The sequence below is a fragment of the Macrobrachium rosenbergii genome, chromosome 37 (genome assembly GCF_040412425.1).
Source record: "Macrobrachium rosenbergii isolate ZJJX-2024 chromosome 37, ASM4041242v1, whole genome shotgun sequence".
In the NCBI taxonomy this organism is placed as follows: domain Eukaryota; kingdom Metazoa; phylum Arthropoda; class Malacostraca; order Decapoda; family Palaemonidae; genus Macrobrachium; species Macrobrachium rosenbergii.
Genome location: NC_089777.1, coordinates 17,125,381 through 17,144,990, shown reverse-complemented (window position 1 = coordinate 17,144,990; position 19,610 = coordinate 17,125,381). Strand labels below are relative to the sequence as shown.

Sequence of the window (19,610 nt, the reverse complement as noted above, 5' to 3'; positions counted from 1 at the left end):
AAGGAAGAAACTACAAATATTGTATTTAGCCTCTTTTAACGGTCAATCCAAACTACTCCTCTCGATCCTTTCACTGAATTATGTTATATATTCATTTATCTGCAAACAATAACAAGTAAGAAATGTGTTCATATACGAATATAGTTTCCTCGACCAATCCGGTTTGCCGTAGGCCTAATTATGTCCATAAGAAGAGACTGGTTTCTCCAAACTAGTCTTACCTGCATGGCCTAATCCACTTTTTGTTTATCTCCTTACTTGCACAAATCCACTGGTATATAATAATAATAATAATAATAATAATAATAATAATAATAATAATAATAATAATAATAAACTAGTTCTTGAATTAAAGAAGTAGCGTAGCTTCTTGTATCAATTAAATTTGTTTTTTACGGATTTTCATAATTTAATATTGCTCCAACTTTCCAAGTTTACAAATAAGGCGAATGGGGAACTTCCTCCCACCCCACAACAAAACCCCAGGAACCCCCAACTCAATAGTCTCCCATCCTGAACTCCCATCTCCCCATAAACTTTATCAGGAACCCCAAATTCTCTACCGCCCCCCTCCCTGAACCTCCCCCAAACACCCAACCTCTCAGTACCCCCACCAGGTACCCCAAATTTCCTGAACTCCACCCTGAACCTTCTCCCACTTCTAACTTCTCCAAAAACCCCACTAGGAACCAACCCCGAATTCAATGGTCCCCGTCCCTGAACCTCGCCCCTCCTCTCAACAAACCCTACCAGGAACCCCAAATGAACCCCAAATTACCCACATTCCACCCTGAATCTTCCCCCACTTCTAATCTCTCCACAAACCCCATCAGGAACCCCAAATGCCTGGCTAAGCTCATAATGTAAATTCATACTTCTTTTCCTCAAAGCCAGGTCTAGTTTTTATGCCGGCTTTGGTCCGGCCCACCAACAGCCACGGAGCGACCAACAAACGTTTAAGCTTAAGTTCTGTCGCAGTTAGCGACTGACGACCTCGCAGAGCGACGCAACGGAGAGAGAGAGAGAGAGAGAGAGAGAGAGAGAGAGAGAGAGAGAGAGAGAGAGAGAGATATCTAAGCCACTCTAGATTCAGTGCTGGCCAAGACTACTGACTGAGGTGATGTGGATACGTGAGTGAGGGAACGTATACCACATCAAGTACCACACAACACAGTGCATGTGTATGTGTGTGTGTGAGTGTGTGTGCCACGCTACAATCGTAATATCCTCTCTCTCTCTCTCTCTCTCTCTCAATCGACCCACCGACCTCGCTGTGTTTCTTACTCTCGTGCTTAGTACCAACACGAGCTACTGCATGAGCGGCAGCACAATGTGGCTGCCCTGTCTGAGGTTCGTTTTCGTGTCCTTGTTGGCCCTCATGCCCTCGGTGTTGTCCGTGGTCCTCCTGTGGTATTTCGAGGCCCTGGACCAAGGGGGACCTTTGGTCCTCATGTTACTCGTCCCTGCTTTGGGCTGGTACGTCATACACATGATCAGGATCACCCAGAATCACGGGCAGTTTGCACAGGTGAGTTCTCTCAGAATTTGCACAGTTATGTGTCTGTTTGAATATTTACAGATTGTGCATAGAGTTTTGTGTATATTTACAGATTATGCATAGAGTTTTGTGGATATTTACAGATTGTGCATAGAGTTTTGTGTATGTTCACAGATTGTGTACATTTACAGACTGTGCATAGAGTTCTGTGTCTGTTTCTTGTGCATAGTTTTATCTATCTCTGTATATTGGCAGATTGTCTATAGAGTTTTGTGTGTATATTTACAAATGGTGCATAGTTTTGTGGCTGTTTCTGTTCTGTAAATTTACAGATTTTTCATAGTTCTAAGTCTGTTACAAATTGTGCATAAAGTTCTGTGGCTGTTTCTGTATATTTATAGATTGTGCAGAGCTTTGTGTATATTTACAGACTGTGCACAGAGGTTTGTGGCTGTTTCTGTATAATTACTGATTGTGCATAGAGTTTTGTATATTTACAGACTGCGCATAGAGCTTTGTGGCTGTTCTTCATATTTACAGATTGCCCATAGAGATTTGTGTATATTTACAGATTGTGCATAGAGTTTTATGCCATTTTCTGTATATCAAAACGGTTAAATGATGACCAAGGAATTTTTTTGTGAAACATGAGTGTTAAATTTACTGAAGGTTAATTTTTATAGCTGATGTTCAGTCAACTGTGCGTTGATATGTGGGTGACAATGACCTTATCCATTCCCTATATATATATATATATATATATATATATATATATATATATATATATATATATATATATATATATATATATATAGAGAGAGAGAGAGAGAGAGAGAGAGAGAGAGAGAGAGAGAGAGAGAGAGAGAGAGAGAGAGAGAGAGAGAGAGAGACGTGCCTTCCTAAGCTGCGTGAAATTACACAAAATTAGGCGGACCGAGTCACTCACTCAGCCTCCATTAAACAGGTGCTGTATGATGCAAGATTTCAATTTTCTCCTTTTTTTTTATTTTTGCAATTCTGGTGTGTGTTCCCTGTGGCCACTTAGAAGCTGCGTCAGTAGCTTAGTTTTTTATTTAGTTTTTTGTTAGTCTGTGAATTCACATTCTTTGCCGTGAATCTCCAATTCTTCAGCTTCTTCAATTATTTCCTGCGACTGGTGGTCACTCGAGTTGTGGATTTCGTTCGTAAATGTGTGTAACGATATATAGGACTATGTTCTGTGTATGTAAATATGTATTCATAGTCTGATAAGTATTCTAACACGTAAATACACACACACACACACACACCTACACATATACATACACACAAAACCCCTAACACAAAGTTGATTTCGTTCGTATTAGCTTATGTAGCCACATATGGTACTACTTTCTGCGCATTTACATGCATATTTATAGCCTGGTAAGTATTTGAAGACGTATACACATACACATACACCTACACATTTACACACCTACACTCATAAAACCCCTAGCACAGGGTTGTGGATTTCGTTCGTACTAGCTTGTGTAGGAATATATAGTACTATATTCTATATATGTATGTTAGTATTTACAGTATGATAATTATTTTAACACGTAAATACACACACACACTTACAAACAAACAAACAAACAACACACACACACACTAAACCACCTAGCGCAACAATGTACTAGTTTCCAAGGTCATGGGTCGGTTTCCAAGAAGGTTTAAAACTCTCTATTGATTCCTCGGCTTCGTTCGGCCTTCGCTTCTGTTAGTTCATCATTTGAGTTCACTTATCCTTCGTGTCAAGCAATATTCCCAAGGCTGAGTTCTTAATTATAGGGTTTTCGAATTAATAACTATCTCTAAAAATGCTTAGAATAATCATTCGTTTGTTTAGGAATTCCTTAGGCCTATGATGACTGGTTCGTATGTGTTCGTATTGACACACATAAACGCACCTAACTTTATATATATATACATATACACACACACCTTTCCCTTAGTGAGATATGGCGCCAACAGAAAGTGCTAGACTCCAGTTAGTGTCTTTAAGAATGCAACTGCTAGACCTATACCCTTCTCCAACATGACTACAACTAATTATAGTCGAACAAACACCATATATATGATTGCTTACGTGATTTAACGAACGCATCTCAAGCATTAATTAATATTAAGGCTATTTCTGCACTGTCTTTTTGTCGATACATTGATTTCACCTCCTGACGCGGCGGTTTTTTTTTTTTTCAGAGATCGGCGCAGTCAGACCCGCCCCCGAAGTACGAGAAGGTCATGGCCGAGCCTCCGCCCTACGAGGTTCTCTACCTAGAGAAACCCTCCCTGGCCAAGTGCTCCTGCTCCGGCGGGAGCCCTGTGCCCCTTTCGGAAGAGCAAGTCTGGGACAAACGGAAATGGGAGACGGCGTTGCTCGGGTACGACTTCTGCGGGAGAGACTCCGCGTCCGGAAGCGTCCCTACGACAACGGAGCCCAAGAGTCACCATCATAAGCCTAACACGTTAGCAAGCGCCTCCGTCAGGATGGAGGAGGAAGCCCTTATTCCAGAGGGCGGTCAGGATCTCCAGAGCGTGGTGACTCTGGTGGCGAGTGATACTGACGAAGGAGAGGAGGGGCGCCACGACCCAGACCTGCCCACTTATCAGGAGGCCGTCAGGATTGGGTATTCGGCGGCGTGAATACCCAAGCCTGGGTCTAGTAGGCCTTGAGCCATACAATGCAGGCTGCTCCAAGTTGTTTTACGAAGGGGGTGATTTGGGAGCGTCCCCCCTACAATAAACCTTGCTTCCCCACGCATTTGTAACGCCAGAAAAGACAATCATTAATTAATTTCCCAAACATTGGCCCTGACAGCAACTAAGTTTGGTAATCGTATGTTGCTATGTCTAGTTTTATAGAAGTGGGATTATCGACTGTTTTATATGGGTGGGATTATCTTGACCGTTTTATAGAGATGGGATTATCTGCACTGTTTTATAGAAGTGGGATTATCCCGACATAAAGATAAGAAATAAGATTAGATCGTAAACTAAGCCATCACAGTTGTACATAAAACCAAACAAAGTGAAGTTATGTGATAAACGTATTTATATAGCATAATTCAGTCTTTTAAATAATCATTAATTTTATCGTAAGTGAAATCTACCTAAATAATGTACTTTTTAAAGTGTCTTTTTTCGTCTCCAGAACTTATATAAAAAAAAAAGTTTGTTGTAAACAACAGCTTTATTTCTATTTTTGTAATGGCAAAAAAAAAAATTGTTATACACAAAAAACAATTTTCTTTATATTTTTATAATAATCTACTCCTTACAACGCCTTTTTTTTAAAGATTTTATTTCCAGAACCGATAAAAAAAAGTTTTAAGCAAAAAACATTTTTATTTTAGTTTTTTTATAATGGCAAGCAAGAGTTGACAAGACATATATGCATAATTTTTGCACATAATTTTTTTTTAATAGCAATGCATCCCCGTTGGGGGGTAGCGCCGTCAGTGCACCTGTTGCGGTACACTGTAGGCAATACTTAAGGGTCTTTGCAGCGTCCCTTCGACCCCTAGCTGCAACCCCTTTCATTCCTTTCACTGTACCTCCTTTCCTATTTTCTTTCTTCCGTCTGACGCAGCTGCGATGTTTTCCTCCTGCTACACCTTTCAAACCTTCCTACTGGCAATTCCCCTTTCAGCGCTGAATGACCTCATAGGTCAAAGCGCTTGGCCTTACGCCGAAATTCTATATTCCGTTCTAATAACGATGAAGAATGTGCCTTTACAGCAACAATGGTATGTGTGTGTGTATATATATACGTGTGTTATTTCTATAACTATACAAGTATTCTTTTTACCTATATGTATATATATGAAGTGTACATAGTGTGATATCTGCAATGTACCTGCATTTCATAGCTGTAAGTTTCCACGGAAATAAATTGCATTATATAACACTATATATTTTCCTGGCCTGATGTTGCTCGGTGCACGACCTGAATGAGATGATGGTTTGACCTAAAGTTAAGTCTTTGATAATGACAAATAACAATATCTGGAATAAAATAAGAGAGAATCTAGAGAGAGAGAGAGAGAGAGAGAGAGAGAGAGAGAGAGAGAGAGAGAGAGAGAGAGAGAGAGTTTTAATTGGTTGGTATGAGTCTAGAGGTCACCACGTTATATCTTTGATTTCGAATCTATAATAATATAATAATAATAATAATAATAATAATAATAATAATAATAATAATAATAATAATAATAATAATAATAACAGTTTAAATTTCATAGCAGTAACGTGTATATTCACTATAGGCCTATTATTCATTGAATTTAGACTCTACGGGAGTGCTATGCCATGTATAGGCCTATTCGTTTGAACAGCCAATAAAATCGTAGATCTACGTACATTTAAATACGTCAAATAGCCTCTATCAGAGTCTAAGCTCGTAGATCTACGTACATCTACATACGTACAACTGCCTCTATCAATAAAATCATAGACTTACGTACATTTAAATACGTAAAATAGCCGCTATCAGAGTCTAAGCTCGTAGATCTACGTACATCTACATACGTACAACTGCCTCTATCAATAAAATCTTAGACCTACGTACATTTAAATACGTGCAACTGCCTATACCAATAAAATAACTGACCTACGTACATTTAAAAGTACGTACAATGGCCTATAGAGTAAAATCATGGTCTATGTACAGTACCTCATATCAGAGTAAACTCATAGGCCTAAATACATTTAAATACGTACAATGGCCTCTATAAAGAGTAATTTCCTCCGTGGTTTGAAAGTAGAACAGGAGATGATGACGGTCATTATTTTTCGATTGCCGGGTGATGGTACGTGGGCAGAGATGGCCAATTATGAGGAATATTGATACGTCCGGCCTGGCTTAGTAGGTATGGCGGGCACTACTGGCTATAGCGCTCTCTCTCTCTCTCTCTCTCTCTCTCTCTCTCTCTCTCTTACACACATACATAGACGATAGGATTATTTTATTTCACAGTTTCGCTTTTGTATGTATGGCGAGCACTAAGAGCAATCTGGCTGGGTCTCTCTCTCTCTCTCTCTCTCTCTCTCTCTCTCTCTCTCTCTCTCTCTCTCTCTCATACACGCGCACACACACACACAAGCTAGAATTGTTTTATTGCTTCGTTTTGCTAAACATAACGAGAAAAACTTTCGTTATACGGATTTATCTAAATAAATTTTTTCTCCTCAGACGAAAATATATATTAAATCCACAATTTCGAGTTTTCGATAACAATTCACGAACGGTTTCGCGATGTTTCAAACTGATTACGAATAATACACGAATGTATAAACCCTGTTTTGACGAAATAACAGAATATGCAAATTCAAACATCACTGACCAAACTGATAAATTATTACATGAAATACACAGAAGAAGAAGGTTAGGGTATTGACACAATGTAAACATGGACATGACTGATGATGCCTTTGTTGACTGCGAAGGCATTTAATGAATCAGAAAACATGATAGATGAAGTAATATTTTGTGTGTGTGTATATATATATATATATATATATATATATATATATATATATATATATATATATATATATATGTATGTATGTATATGTATTTAAATATATGTATATGTATATGAATTTAAATATAAGTAAATGTAAATATATATATATATATATATATATATATATATATATATATATATATATATATATATATATATATATTTAAAAAAAATAATATTATGTACTTCCAAATTAACACAAAAATATTAACCTATTTCCATTTACACTATATGCATGTGTCTAGCTTTTAATTTTAAAATATTTGCTGTAGCCATAAATCTATGTAAGTAGAGTACAGTAATAGTATTTTTATATCTTTCTTCTTTAAGTAGCAGAGGGGAGACTTACTTTATTAAACTGGAAATGCAATCTTATGTAAAACTATAAGCGAGAAAATGGAATCTGGTGAAACTTAGACAACTTGAATAAATATTAGAACTTTGTGGCAAAATTAAAAATGATAATAAAATCTGACACTGCAATTTGCATGAAAAAATTTTTTGGTACAAATTTGAACTGTTGCTGCAAAACTACAATAAAAACAGTCCAAATACTGCAAATATTGCATTCCTGACAAATTTTCTGAATTGCAGAATTAAGGCTGCTTTTCACGTCCTGAGAACTTCACATAAAAGAGATTCACGCCTACTCCCTACAGTTCATAAACATGAGCCTTCCGATAAAAATTAACTAAAAAAAAAATTACTGAATGGATTCAAAATATTGAAGGAAAGATATACATAGCTTACACCATTTTGAAATCTTGTGTAAACTTGGTCCCTAAATCAATGATGGGCCCAGTACACACAAAAATATGCACACATACATATATAAATATAATACACTACATATATATATACATATATATTTATAGATGTATATATATATAAATATATATATACATATACAAAGATTTTTTATTAGTTAAGCTAACAAACCCCATTACAAAGACAATAAACACCGAATCAAACATTTTTTTTTTGTAATTTCATTTCTAACTTTGTACATTAATCTAACAATCTTTGCTTACTAGTCACAGTTAAACAAAATGTGAAGGAAATGCTCTATAACCCTCCAGAAATTAAAATTAAGAGGTGAATGCAAGATAAGATTTACAACACAAGGCTTCCGAGTTAAAGACTAGAACCCACATTGTAAAATTTAAATTCCATCAACAGACCTCAAAATATCTATAGGTACTCAATACAGATATGTTAGATTAGGCTACGCTTTAACATTACGGATTGTTAAATATGTGATAGTAATAAAAAGGCCTTAATAATATTTTAACCTTTTAAAATTTTTATAAAAAGGTCCTCTTATACAGGATTAAAAAAAATAAGTATGCTAAACTAAACACTCAAACATGGCCTTAGGTTAGGCTACATAAATACAAAGAAAGCTAATTTTTGCTTAGATTAAAAACCTGGTCTGTAGAATCTAACTATGTGACGCCACTAGTGAGTTTTTTATGGGATATAATGGAAAATAACATGAAAAAATACAAAAAATTAACAATAATTATTGAAGGGAACGATAATCCCATAAAATGTACTGTACGAGTATAGCTTACCCTTTAAACCTACTACTCCTTACCTAACTTTCCTTAACCTAATCTAACCTAGGTTCTACATGGCATCCTATGCCCTCATTAACCGGACAGGGGCAGGGGGAGGTGTCTTTACCCCACGGGTCACCTCATGGGGAGCATCCTATCCTAGCCTGACTTTTAGACCTAACCTCCTAAGGCAAAGCTCATCACAGATTCCAGAACAGTACATAACAAATGCCTCTACACCCTGTTGGCCTACTCTTACCTTGTTTGATGCGAGTCTTCTTCATTTCCCCTTCGGAAGGTTCCTCTGGTACCTCTTCCGCTGGAGGACGTCTGTGATCCCCTAGGGAGGGTATATAGGACCTAATACATTTAGCCATAACGAAACACTTGTACTGTAAACTCGCCACTTTGCTTATGAATGAATACGTAGGCATAAGCACTTAAATATTGGTTGTGACGTAATATTTTGTCTTATTTAACGGGCATTAAAGAACTAACATTAAGAATTGTTAAATATCTACTTTATCGACGCACTTAACACTTTCTAACAACACTTGAAGTACTTGTACTCGTTCGTATGTTTAATATTATCATCATTTTAAAACAAATGAAAGCTATTGATGACTTATGAAAATGATTGTTTGTAGACTCACATAATTATTATTACAATTCCATCAAAACTGTTTCAGTATATCAAATTAATACCAATTTATTAAACTTATTTTGTGATAACTATAATCATCGAAAGATTAGTTGTGATATTATAACTTCTATCTCAACTCTTTTGCGAGCTAATACAGTTCAACAAGGATAAATTAAAGAATTGAGTAATCATTTTATGAAATGTTTACAGAAAATAAGAAAATAAGACACAAAATAGAAGAAAATAAACGCGGAGAACTGGATATGGCGCAAAATTTGAGGAGCCGTTATAAAGAAGCGACCTCATTCAAAGGCAAATTCCGACTACTACTACTACTACGATGTAAACATTCATTCAGATTTATTTGTCACGATGAATTACTATTATTGAGTACTATTATTTTACTACAACAACACTACCACTACGTTACTGAAAACTTACAAGTGAAAAGTACGTATAATTAGTGAATTATCTATAGAAATATAGGATGTTTTAAGCTAAATGTGTAAAGTTAGAAGCTCTGCTTATTCTAGAAGTAAGCTGGGTCAAGCAAGGCCCTTGTTGACCTACCACAAAGGGATACCCTATGCCAGCCCAAGTGCTCCATATTTAAGTGTTACTTTCGGGGTGGTCAGGGCACCCACAGCGCCTTAAGTCAGATTAGGAAGGCAAGTTCTGGTTAAACCAGGGCACGATGCTCTAGGAAAGGTTAGGTTAATGTTTTGGGGAGAACTAGGTATTATCCTCGTCGGGTATTACCTTGGAAATTGACCTTTTGTATAGTATTTTGGTTAATTATCAAGAATTTAGCGTTATTTTTTGTCGCTCGATTGTAATTAACTTGTAAATAGCCTCGGAACTGATTATATTTTTGCTGTCGCTCATGCGCAGTGGTACAGGGGTATTACTGGTAAAAAAGTGGAGTTTCCTTCAGTGGGGGGGGGTCCTGGCCCCTGGCTAAGTAACACAGCCTACTAGGTTAGGTTAGGTAGGGTAGTATGGTTCCTTTTATGACAGATTTCCTTAGTCAATCCCTTCTTGAACGTACGGCTCCCTAACTTCTCGCTTATTTGCGCAACCGTTCCATACAGTCTGTGCGGAACTAGAGCTTAGAAATACCATGTTTTGGTTAGGTTTAGCCAGCGCCAGACCAGGTGTCAGAACAGAAATTTAGTCCTGCCGATCTGCTTCCGATATTCATTGTTGCTTTGGGGCTTCTTGGTGGGGGGGGAACAAAGGCCAGGTCAGGGCACGGCACCTTGAGTCAGGTTAGGAAGGTGAGGTCTGGTTGGGTCAGGACACAGCTTTCTGGGAAAGGTTATGTTTGGCCCATTTTCTTGGTCGGATTTCCAATACCTAGCCTACACCTGTCTCCCTACTCTGCCTCTGCTCCCCTAACCAAACCTTTGGAACCCATGCTTTACATTGACTAGTAGGGCCCCCTTCGCCCCCGTCCCCCAAAGTAAGTCGTGACCTCTCACTCGGCATTCTACTCTTTAGGCCAGGCTAGCTTACAAGATAAAATTGTATCCATCTTCATGGAGCCTACCATACCCCCTGATCATCGATATACACCTGTTCACCAGCCTAACAAGGTATAGGTTGCGCTAAGGAAAGATTTGGGACACCACAGTTTTTGACTTGTGAAAGTGAAAAGGTGAACCTCAACAGGGTTCAAATTGGGTAAATATGTGGTGCAGTTGCTGATAGCCTATAATTTTCTGATGCATGCTAAATATGGGTAGGCTAGCCTAGCTTAATGTTATGTTTATTTTATGATAGCTTTAAGCAAAGGAAGTTGTTGATTCAGTGCTGATTTTGTTGTTTTTTTGCACATCTTAGGTCAATTTCTGTGGGTCACAGCCTGCTTAGAAGCAGATCAAAGACATACTTCAACAGGGATGCAGCCTAACCTAACCTATCCTAGGGTGCCATGCCCTGATTTGACCCTGGGATTCTGCCCCCTTGAACTCCCCCCGTAACATGGCATTGTGCATAGAAGAATGTCTAGTTGGGTTAACTTTTTTTTTTAATAAAATGTGACATAATGTACTGAATAGCATACCATATGAAGGCTTTGTTATTTTACCAATTTCATAGTTGATGTTTTTTATGATTTCTATAATCCCATGACATTCTTCTTGAACTGTTAAGTACACGTCAGATACTTCATGCAGCAGTTTTTTTGTGACATATTTTATTTTCTGTTTTATAGGGTAAAGTTTATGTTATCTTTTTAGTACACAGAAACTTGAAATTTCTGACAGTAAAGTTCCTGAATTTTCAAACTCAGCCCATTTTTCCCTCGGAAATATCTAGTATGCAAATGGGCATTAGCAATGTAGCATGTGAAAATGATGAAATTTTGTGAATTTAAAAATCTAGCATCATTTTATAACACTGTATATGATACTTTTTGCTTCACTTATCAGTCAGTTTATTATTATATTAAATGCTCTGTCAGTTACATGTTTATTCCTAGCATTACTCAAACACCTGAGTTGTTATATTTAGTGCGCTGTTTTGTGTGCATTAGCCTTCCAGCTGAAAAAATTGTGATTTTGAAGATTTATTATATTTACAGTATACTCCACCCTCATTCATGTAATTTTTAAAGTACACAATACAAATTTCACATGTGGTACAGTATCTAACATCTTCATTTATTTTTCAGAAAATGTTTGACTCCATCAAGAATGCATTGGAAGGAGGTGGTGTCAGAATAGCAGATGGTGGTTCATTCTTGATATCAGAATCTGCTACTTCATCTGCATCTGGTCTCGTCTCACACTTTTTGTCATTCGGAGTCGCAGACAATCGTCACGTGTGCTTTGTTTCCCTGCAGCACACTTGGGGACATTATTGCAATATTGGGAGTAAGTTTGGAGTAAACTTGAGACAGCAAGCAGCCGAAGGTAAAGTCAAAGTGATAGAAGGACTAAAGCTTATGTCCGAAGTTCTTAAAAATGATTTTCAAGAGGCAGACCATCCCTTCAGCTTTATTTTAGAGCCTTCTGAACAACCCTTGAGAAATTTATACCATGTGATTAGGAGAACTGTAGAGCCCTGGAGGGAGAACGACGAACGTTTTGTTTTGGTAATCGACGGAGTGAGTTCCCTTTTGAATTTGGGTGTTCTTTCAAGTCAAATTGAAATATTTGTCAATTACTGCAGGACTCTGATTGAAGGTAATAATAATTCTGACTATTTAGGTGTTTTAGTCATAGTGACAAAATCCTGTGGGAAAGATGAAGATGCAAGCCTTATTATAAATAGTTTAGCTCAGTGTTGTGTGGTCCATATGTCGCTGGAAGCCTTGAGTACAGGGTTCTCCCGCGAGATACACGGAAATCTAAGATTCATCTTCAATCATACATCTCCTCATCATGCACTACCTGACGTTCAGCTTTTCCAGTACAAGATGGAGGACAAAAATATCAAATTATTTGCCCCGGGCACATCAGCTAGTGTATTGTGAAACTATGTCCAAAGAAAACTTTTCTCATTTAGGCAAACATTGCACAATGGAGGTAGTTATATGATTTGTTTTAATTATGTTTCATTACAGTTGTTTTCATTTTTTGAAATGTGTTTCATTAGTCCAAAAACTATTAAACTATTACTGTATGTATACATTGGTCAAGTCTCGTATTCTACTTATGCACAAAGCCTTGAAATGCTGTTTAGCGCATGCTGAGCCGTATAAGTTAGGCTGTGACGTGCCTAGGTATCTACAAAATTCTAAAGGCATATGACCTGTTTAACGAAAACATTAAATAACAAATGGTAGCAATTAATTCCTTCTTTGCTTGTGTTTGTGGTAGTAGGGCCGATGATATATTTTTATTTTTAACAGAGGCAGTGGTGATGCTCCTGTTGTTGTGTCAGAATTTGAATATATTATGGTATAAGTGACCTCTCTACGCATTTTAACAGAAGTAGAGTTTCTTTGCTAATGAAGTTCTCAGCTGCTCATTCCTGCTTAATTTGAATGCCAGTGTAAGAGTTACTGTATACATTAGTTTCATTATTTCAATAGAGTACATCCAAAAAGGATTTGAATTTATGCAATTGTTGCTGACTCCAATAATGGAAGCTGCTTTTGATACCACTGTATGTGAACACAGACAATTCTGAAACTTGGGATCGATGATGTGTTATATGAGATAGCCTACCAATATTTATCGAAACCCTGTGGATATTGAGCATTCCAAACAGGCATAGCTTTTTATTCTTATAACTTCAAATTAGAAAATTAAGTCCATCAAGGAAGTACTGAAGTGTCGAGTTGTAGTGATTTTATTAGTAGTAAATAAATAAATGATAGTGCCAAGAATTTATCTTCAGGAATTAAAAATAATTTGTGTCAGTACTATACAATATGCATGGCTTTATTTTACACCTTACAAAACTTCAAATGGTTGTTACAAGATGTATGTTGGGGTTTATATTGACACAGACAGGTTTTTTATTTGATTTCTATGTGTATAGTTCTCTGTTACACAAGGACTGTGCAATTATGCACAGTTTCACGTTAACACAGGGGATCTTGGAACCTATTACCAGTGTAAACAGGGGGCCAAGTGTATCCCCTTTTCTGTAAGACATGTGTTAATCAGGAGTTGTCAGTTCATCACAGAAGGTAAAGAGACAATCAGATATTTTTCTTTTTCATCAGACAGTGCTGTCCCTGCCAAGATTATGTAAGACCATTAATGTTTTGCCCTTACGCAGAACATGATTGCAACAAAGTACAGAGTACTGTGGATTGATAATAGGTTATGGGGATATTTAGATTGCGTTGCCAAGCAGGAAAGCGATCACGGTGACATCATGAGTCTTGCTATGTGTCGGCTGGTGGCTTCCTGCCTCAAACTGCCTGGTTGATGCAAAGGTTGTGTTGATGTACAGTAGTCACAATCAACCATTATTTGAATTGTTAATATTAATAATAATAGTAGTACCCGCAGTAATAAAGAAATGCCATAATCATGATGTCCGTTTTTATGTAGGTTATCCTAGACTATAAGAGGCATACACAGAACAGGTCAAGGTAGGCCTAATTAACCTTTACTGTATGTAGTGGCTGAGTTCAATACGTTAATAAAAATAGGTGCTTGTGTGCAAGGTAAAAGATATGGTGAAATACTATTTCCTTTTTATAAAGATTAAATCGTACTAATCAATGAACCAGTGTAAAAATACTTTGTGTGCATGAAATGAGGTTAGTGTAAGGCTGATGGAGTCGTTTAATTTTGTTGGTTTGCAGGTGTGTAGGCTATATTACCCAGAAGAGGACCTATTTAGCCATCTAATCACTGCATTTGGTTCAAGATTAGCAATAACTCGCAAAAATATGAAGGCATCCAGTAGAGAAACTTATGAAGTCCCTCCTTTGGTAAGAGGCTGAGTCAAAAACACATCAAGGAATTTTGGTAGGCTGAGTAAGCTTTCTTTTGTTTCATTTTCTTTCTGAGGTCAAGAGTTTCTACCTCAGAATGTTAAACTCCACTCCAGAGGTCTTTGTAACTTACAAATTACAAGTAAATGTTGTAACCCCATCCAGGTCTTGGTAAAAGGTTTGGACTGGCTTGACAGCAAGGGTGGTTAGCTATGTTGCACTGTTTTCCTCTCCCATTTTTAGGTGCTAGCAAATTCCTAGGGCCTTTTTATGGTATGTTAAGCTATGGATGGCCTTGTGAACATGAGATTGAATATAAAAAGTTAAATTTTGACAGAATGTGTGGTCATGCACGTATATGGCACCACAATATTTAAACTGTACATGGAGTCCATGTATTTATTTATTTATTTTGGGGAACAGGTGTGTGTAGGAGTTGGCAAGTGAAAAATTAGGTAGGCCTACGATATGGTTTTTTGGTCTTAATATTCGGTGCAGTACAGAGATGGATGAAATTCAGGACATTCAGAATTACAGAAAACAGTAGGCAAATGCAGAAATTCCTATACGAGCTTCTTAGTGAGGCTGCAGATAAAGCAGAAGTCGAGAGATATAAATGCGTGAGAGAGAGAGAGAGAGATAAACTGCATTAGTCCCATCGGACCTAACTGTAATGCAAAGCCTCTCAAAATGTTGAATGTTTTCAATCTCTGAACAAGCAGGTGACATAAACAATATTACTTAATTCTCAATTTGCAAAAAGTCAATCTCCCTCTCTCTTTCTTTCTGTGCAGAGGTTCTCCATAAGCTTCTGGAAATTCCAGTTCCAGGCCAGCACGGGTTGGAAACGTTTCACCCACAGTTCCGGAAAGCGAAGCTTATGGCTGTCGTGTAAGTTTATATTAATAGAATCACTAGGCCTATAGTGCAAGATTCACTGAACGCCATCTTTGATTAAAGCTCGTAGAAAAGATTTTAAATTAATACGAAAATTAATGACAATGACACACAGCTCTGATTGTAAGATTTCAAGAGCTCTTCCTGTTGATAATCTTTATCATAACTTCCGTAGTTTAAGTAACCATGCACGCATTCAGACATTCTGGTTTACCAATGGAGTACAAATGGCTCTAGCTGCGGCGAGCTTCTTTACATAATTATTCCTATTCTACTCTGTCTCAACCCTTCCCAGTAACCCTACTGTACCCTGAAGACCAGGGGACGACCATGATTTAGGACCCATAATGATTTAAGCTGAAAATTCCGAACTATTGGTGGATCTTAAACATTCTTTGGGATGACGATGTCTAGACCTATGTGGAGGAATGCCAGAACCAACACGGTTTGGTACAATATTAGAAGCCTTTAATATAACCAAATCCATTAAATTTTTAAAATAAAGCCGTAGATTCGTGTCGACTTCCGTCCAAGGACATTTAAAGGGACCGACATCAGGGTTAGATTAGTTATATAAATGATTTTGACCCGTGAGAGTTCGTTAAGGCGCTTTTGGGATAAAATTTCCGAGATGGTGAACATTAATACCAACATGGTGGTGGTATTATTATTGATTTATCACTGGGATTGTGTCGATTTTTATTTTTTTATGGCTTCACATTAGTAGCAGGTGTCATTTGATGAGTTATGATTGTAAGTGAGTGGCTTTATTGCTAGAATAATAAATGTTTGTACTGCTTTCGGTCAAGTAGGGGGTTGGTACAACTGTCCACCCTCCCGCCTTCACTGCCCTCTCTGGGTTGAAGGATTCATTCAGGTCAGTGTTTGACTGTGCTTTGTGAAGTGAAAGAGTGCTCGTTCTTTGTAGTGTATTTTCTCGTTTAAATCCGTTAAATAACGTGTAAATAGTAGCTAAACGTAAATTATTTTACCATTTTCTGTATTTTGTGATGGAAAAAAGCAGCAAAATAGTCCGGTATCCGCTTTACAATGGAGCTGCAAGCAGACATAGGCCGATAGTGTCGTCTGTCAACCCTAAAGAGGGCGTAAGTGTTCATTTTGTATTTATTGTTTATTTACAGCATTTTTATTATTATTTTGCATTAATTTTGGGAAGGTTATTCGCTCTTTCAGTATTCAGGCTCGGGTTAAGCTACCCCTATACAAGTGTGGCCCTAGGCAGGTGCCATTGGTCGTGCCGTGACGTCACAGTGTTAAGTTTAAGGGCGGTGGGTGGGGGGTGGGCGGGGCTGGGCGGAGTTTCACTTATTTGACATGAAATGAGTATGAGTTTAGTGGTCAAGTTGCGTGGTTACTGATTTTAGGTCCTTTTATACTTTAAAAACTGGAAAAGTCGATGTTTTATGCCTTTCAACACAACTGTCCTTCAATAGCAGACTGCTAGTAAAGGACTGTTGTGTCGAAAGACCTAGCAACCACGCCATTTCATTTTTTCCTTTGTGGCATTTGCCTTTGTACAATTTGAAAGTTTCCAAGGAAATATGAAATAGTTCTGAGTTACTATACCTAGGGATTGGAGACAATATTTGTGTGTTTTATACAAAGTTGTATATATTCCACCATAAATTGAAACTGCAATATGTATTTGTAATAACCAGTTTAGCCAATTTGGAAAATATAATGATAAAAGAACGGAAAAAATGTGCATTTTAGATATGTTTGATATTAAGTTTAGCGAGTTCAGGGACAGTACTAAAAAGGAAATGGTAGTCTATAGAATACTTAGAATATGTCATGGATATTGTATGGTACATAGGCTACTCACACCCTACCCCATCCCTTTATATTCTTGTCCTCTGACTCCATTGCAAGCTTCTTTTTGGACTCAGGATAGCATTTAGTTGAAATGAATAAGAGTAGTTCTTGCTTGTTTTTAGGTAGCCTAATTCCCTAACAGTAGGTGGGACGGTGCCCCCACTCCTGTTTAGCATGACCATCCACAGTCATGCATGAGTCTGGCACTGCTGGGAATTGTTTTATGTCGGTGTGTGGTGTTCAGTCACAGATATAATTGCAAAATCTCAATATTATGAAATAGCCTGTGCTACAGTAGTATTGGAATCAATACAAAATTTTACCAAGTGTGAAGGCTATAGCCTCACGGATTTTTGGTGGTCATTGTGAACTTTTCTTGAAAAGTCAGCTGTAGAATTATTGAAGAATCAATTAGTAAATCTTAATAAGCCTCAAATTAATGACCATTTGTTTTTCCCCAAGGCTTAAGACCATAGACCTAGTGTTGTTCAGCTGCACATTTTCTGTCAAGTATATATTTTCACAGAAATTTAATCTTTGAAACTTGACTTAAAAGAATAAGGATAAATGGAAATATAAAAAGGGCATAAAATTTTGCTTTATTGGAAGAGAAATTAGCTTTTCAACAGTTGATGAAACATATTAGTAATGCACATAAATAAATTTAAAAGCAGTTTTGAAAAGTTACAAAAGTTGGTAATTTAAGAATCAGCAAATAAAATGTTTCCAGCAAATTAAGATTCTTTTTAGAACATCAAGTGGTTGAACTGTTGGCCATCTTAAAGAAGTTCAGCCGTTCAGGTCCAGAACCTTATCCCAATATTTGTTTAGGATTCAGAATAAGTTTTCTAGGTGTAGTAGTAGTTGGAACAGGTTGTCGAGTGCTAGGAACTGGAACAGATTGTTGAAGTTTAGGAGCAGGCTGTTGAGGGATAGGAACTGGAACAGATTGTTGAAGTTTAGGAGCAGGTTGTTAAGGGGTAGGAACTGGAACAGATTGTTGAAGTTTAGGAGCAGGTTGGTGAGGGTTAGGAACTGGAACAGATAGTTGAAGTTTAGGAACAGGTTGTTGAGGGGTAGGAACTGGAACAGATTGTTCAGTTTTGGGAACAGGAACAGTTTGATCAGTTTTAGGAGCTGGACCAGATTGTTCTGGGTTAGGAGCAGATGGTTCACTTTTAGGAGCTGGACCAGACTGGAACAGTAAATCAGGTTTTCCATTTGGAGGGAACAGTGAACAGCTTTCCTGCTGAAGTTTTAGGAAGATCCAGGTCGGAAGATCCCGGTCCAGATTGTTATCCGGAAGATCCCGGTTAGGAGCAGATGGATCCTGTTTTGGAAGATCCTGTTTCAGAAGACCGGAAGATCCTGGTCGGAAGACCTGTCGGGAAGAGTCGGAAATCCCTTTCCTGAAGATCCTGTTTCGAAGATTCTGAAGATCCTGTTTCAGAAGATCCCTTTCCTGAAGATCCTGTTTCAGAAGATCCCTTCCCTGAAGATCCTGTTTCGGAAGAACCTGTTTCTGAGGATCCTGTTTCTGAAGATTCTGATTCTGAAGATTCTGAGCCTACTTCTGAAAGGAAAAGATCAAAGAATTTAAAAGATGGGTGGATTAACTGAAAAATGTTAGAACTAGAATACAAAGGTCCTTTGTTATACAGTTAGAAAAACATTAGGGTTTTGGTCTTATTTGGCAACAGAGTGATTGAATGTCTGGTCCATTACTGATGGGGACAAAATAGTTGGAAAGCAAAGCAAAGGGGTGGAAGGCTGGATGAACAAAATAGTTAGGAAAATAAGGACAAGGAGAGTATTCTAAATTTTGATCATAAAGAGGAAGACTTGAGCAGTTTAAAGATCACTTAAACAGGGCAATTAAGTTTAGGTTATGAAGCTGCCATGATAATAAAAATAATCCCTATGTAATAAAATGGTATATCCCTTCTGCACTGTATATAATAGTTTTTTGTGTAACAGTAATAGGTAAAGAGTACTATATGTTTAGATTTGCTGTTGTACAGCCTATAGCCAAACTTTCTTACCACTGGCCCATATAAGTATGTGCAATGAATATATCTTGTTCTGAGCTTCGGAAGATAAGTAACTTCCTAGGCTTAGGACTTACCATCTCAACCTTCCTCTTAAATATGAGTTATTTGTTGTAGTAGATACACTGACAGTAACAATAGCAATAAAAAATGTAAATGCAAAAATCTTTAAATGCTCT

At 37.4% G+C, this 19,610-nt stretch overlaps 3 protein-coding genes across 4 annotated transcripts in view; all 3 read left to right on the top strand.

Moving 5' to 3' along the window:
* Nucleotides 1-1,073: 1,073 nt before the first annotated feature.
* Nucleotides 1,074-5,427, top strand: LOC136825364 (uncharacterized). Its single transcript, XM_067081625.1, has 2 exons — nt 1,074-1,528; nt 3,722-5,427. Exons 1-2 carry the CDS (start codon nt 1,178-1,180, stop codon nt 4,163-4,165), a joined length of 795 nt encoding a protein of 264 aa, XP_066937726.1. The 5' UTR covers nt 1,074-1,177; the 3' UTR covers nt 4,166-5,427.
* A 4,133-nt stretch (nt 5,428-9,560) lies between these two features.
* Elp6 (Elongator complex protein 6) lies at nt 9,561-12,836 on the top strand. Its single transcript, XM_067081624.1, has 2 exons — nt 9,561-9,699; nt 11,924-12,836. Exon 2 carries the CDS (start codon nt 11,927-11,929, stop codon nt 12,725-12,727), a length of 801 nt encoding a protein of 266 aa, XP_066937725.1. The 5' UTR covers nt 9,561-9,699; nt 11,924-11,926; the 3' UTR covers nt 12,728-12,836.
* A 3,550-nt stretch (nt 12,837-16,386) lies between these two features.
* LOC136825359 (uncharacterized) overlaps nt 16,387-19,610 on the top strand; it is an 87,252-nt gene continuing 84,028 nt past the window's right edge. For both annotated transcript variants that reach the window (XM_067081616.1, XM_067081618.1), the window contains exon 1: nt 16,387-16,653. In XM_067081616.1, coding sequence (XP_066937717.1) covers nt 16,558-16,653 — 96 coding nt within the window. In that variant the 5' untranslated portion in view covers nt 16,387-16,557. The remainder of the gene's footprint in view (nt 16,654-19,610) is intronic.